Raw genomic sequence first — 2,984 nt, forward strand, 5'->3', positions numbered from 1 at the left:
GACAGCCAGAAGGGAAAAAATCTGTCTCGGTTCGTGGAACTTGTCTCGCCATAGCTGAAAGCGCGGATGCAGCGAAGCATTCCCGCACCGCTCCGTCGGAGCAGTTGGTTGCGGGGGAAGGGGGCAGAGCAGGAGCAGCGGGGGCGGCTTGGACCTGCTCAGGTAGCGCTAGAGGGTAAGAGGCTGAAGTGTGATGCACAGATGATCATATGACCTATTATCCCAACATACACCCCAAATCTGCCTGCAGGAGAAGCCGCTTGTGCCTCTCAGAGTGTTACAGGATATCTCGGCACAACTGTAAATACTCTGTCCCTTTCCCCTCTTTCGTATCAGCTGCGCTCAGGGATGTCCCTTAGCGCCCGGCCCCGTGGGCCGCTCTGCGCGGCCCTTGCGGAGGGCAGGGCTGATGCCGGTGGCGCTGCCGGTGCCCCGAGGCACAGCCGGCAGGGTCCCCCCGCGGGGGCGGGGGCAGCGCTGGCCGCGGCGGGGCCCGCGATGCGCTCAGGTGCCGGGCCGGGCCGGGCCGGGAGGAGCCTCGGGGGCCGCCCCGCGGGGCAGCGCCGCGGGAGCCACGGCCGCCGTCCGGCTGCGCGCCCGCCCCCGCCGCCCCATTGGCCGCGCCGCGGCTGAAATAGGGCCGGGCCGGGCCGGGCTCTGGCAGCAGCGAGCGGGCTCCGAGTGCCGAGGGTGTCGTGTGGGCTTTGGCCGCAGCTGCCGGCTTTGGCGGCGCTCGGCAGCGCGTCCCGTCCCGTCCCGTCCGGTGCGGTGCGAGATGAGCAGCCCCGATGCGGGCTACGCCAGCAGCGACGACCAGGTGCAGGGGCGGTGCTCGCTGCCCATCATGATGCCGGCCATGTGCCCGTGGGCGCCAGAGGCGCTGAGCCCGCTGGGCGAGGCGAAGGCGAAGGGCGGCGCGGCGGCGTCGGGGCCGTCGGGCGGCCGGAGCAAGGGCGAAGCGCGGATCCGGCGTCCCATGAACGCCTTCATGGTGTGGGCGAAGGACGAGCGCAAGCGGCTGGCGCAGCAGAACCCGGACCTGCACAACGCCGAGCTCAGCAAGATGCTGGGTGAGCGAGCGAGCGAGCGCGGGCGGGCGCGGGGTCCCGTGGGGCGGATCCGGGAGAGCGGGGAGCCCGGAGAAGCTCAGGGTCGGGGCTGTGGGCGGCGAGCGGGGGGATCCGTGGGCCGTCGGGCCGGGGTCCCCGGCGTGGCGGTCGCGTCCGAGGGCGAGCGAGGATCGGACACGGCGGGGCTGGGGCTGCAGACTGCGGGGGCGGTGTCGGTGTGGCCGGGAGCGGGCGTGGGTGCCGCAGGGTGAGCGGGCGGTCTGACGGTGTCGGTGGGTGCAGGTAAATCGTGGAAGGCGCTGTCGCTGTCGGAGAAGCGTCCGTTCGTGGAGGAGGCGGAGCGGCTGCGGGTGCAGCACATGCAGGACCACCCGAACTACAAGTACCGGCCGCGGCGGCGGAAGCAGGTGAAGCGCCTGAAGCGGGTGGAGAGCGGCTTCCTGCAGCACGGCCTGGCAGAGGCGGCGGCGGCGGCGGCGGGGCCCGGGCTGGGCAGCGAGGTGTCCGGCGGCGGCGGCGGCGGCAGGATGTGCGTGGAGGGCCTGGGACTGGCGTACGGCGAGCAGGGCTACGCGGCGGCGGGCGCGGGCCACTACCGGGACTGTCCGCCGCTGGGCGCCGCGTTCGACGGCTACGGCCTGCCGACGCCGGACCCGTCGCCGCTGGACGCGGCGGAGAGCGAGGCGTCCTTCTTCGCGGCGGGGCTGCAGGAGGAGTGCGCGCTGGTGCCCTACGGCTACGGCCCGCACCCGGCGGCCGCCGAGTACCCGGCGGCAGCAGCAGCAGCAGCAGCAGCAGCGGCGTCCGAGAGCCCGTCGGGCGCGTCGCTGCGGCGGCACCTGGCGCCCGGGGAGGCGCTGGGCGCGGGCGGGTCGCTGCAGGGGCTGCTGGGCTGCCCGGCGCCGCTGCACGCCTACTACGGGCAGTGCCAGCCGCCGGGAGCGGGGCGCGGCCCGCCGCTGCCGCCGGGCGCCGTGGGGCAGCCGTCGCCGCCGCCGGAGTCGGCGCCGTGCCGGGAGCAGCTGGAGCAGCTGCGGCCGGAGGAGCTGCTGGGCGAGGTGGACCGCACGGAGTTCGAGCAGTACCTGCGCTTCGCCTGCAAGCCCGAGCTGGGGCTGCCCTACGGCGGCCACGAGGCGGCCGCGCTGTCGGCGCCCGAGGCCGCGGCTCCCATCTCGTCGGCCGTGTCGGACGCCAGCAGCGCCGTCTACTACTGCGGCTACCCCGACTTGTGAGGGGCTCGCTGGGGCCCGGCTCGGACACTGGCACGGAGGCGCCCGGCCCCGCTCCTATTTATGTAATTTATTTGAATCTCCATGGGACAGTTCCACGAACTTTGCCTGGGCGGACTTAAGCTGCTATGCCGATTATCCTCTAGGCTACAGGCCTCGTTCGAACTGCTTTTCGGCTGGTGTTAATGGAATGTTTACATCTTTTTTTTTTTCCCTTTCGTTCATGCGCGTGATCATCGATATTTTTGCAAAATCAGCAGTCTTGCATGTTTTCCCAGAACATGTGTCTAGTTGTGTTTTTAACTATATCTGTGTTTTAGCATTCCCGGAAAATAAATGAATGAACAGTTGTTTCTGTCATTCTTCTTGGTCTTGTGGCCCTTTGGGGAGAGTAATTTTAAGTTAAATCTCTAATGCCCTAAGGCGATGGTTTCTAAAGGCAGATATGATGTGGTTCTTTCACCATGACAATGGCTCTAAAAGCGCCTCCAGGACCTAAGATGTTTTTTCCCAGGCGTGGCTGTATTCTTATCAGATAGCTTGTTGGTCAGATCTCTGCGGCTGGTCTGTCTCTTGGAGTCAGAACATGTGATTAGACTTGTGTGCATTTTATAGGTTTAGATGAGAAGGCGACTTTGCTGTACATTGTGATTTTTGTTTGAACCAGAAGATTCACACACAG

The 2,984-nt window shown here is 67.4% G+C and overlaps 1 protein-coding gene across 1 annotated transcript; it reads left to right on the forward strand.

The window, feature by feature from the left end:
• The first annotated feature begins 775 nt into the window (after window positions 1-775).
• LOC118701920 (transcription factor SOX-17-like) lies at window positions 776-2,652 on the forward strand. Its single transcript, XM_036406896.1, has 2 exons — window positions 776-1,070; window positions 1,353-2,652. The coding sequence occupies exons 1-2, from the start codon at window positions 776-778 to the stop codon at window positions 2,303-2,305; spliced, it is 1,248 nt and encodes a 415-aa protein (XP_036262789.1). The 3' UTR covers window positions 2,306-2,652.
• Window positions 2,653-2,984: the final 332 nt, after the last annotated feature.

This window comes from Molothrus ater, chromosome 1 (genome assembly GCF_012460135.2).
Source record: "Molothrus ater isolate BHLD 08-10-18 breed brown headed cowbird chromosome 1, BPBGC_Mater_1.1, whole genome shotgun sequence".
NCBI classification, from domain to species: Eukaryota; Metazoa; Chordata; class Aves; order Passeriformes; family Icteridae; genus Molothrus; species Molothrus ater.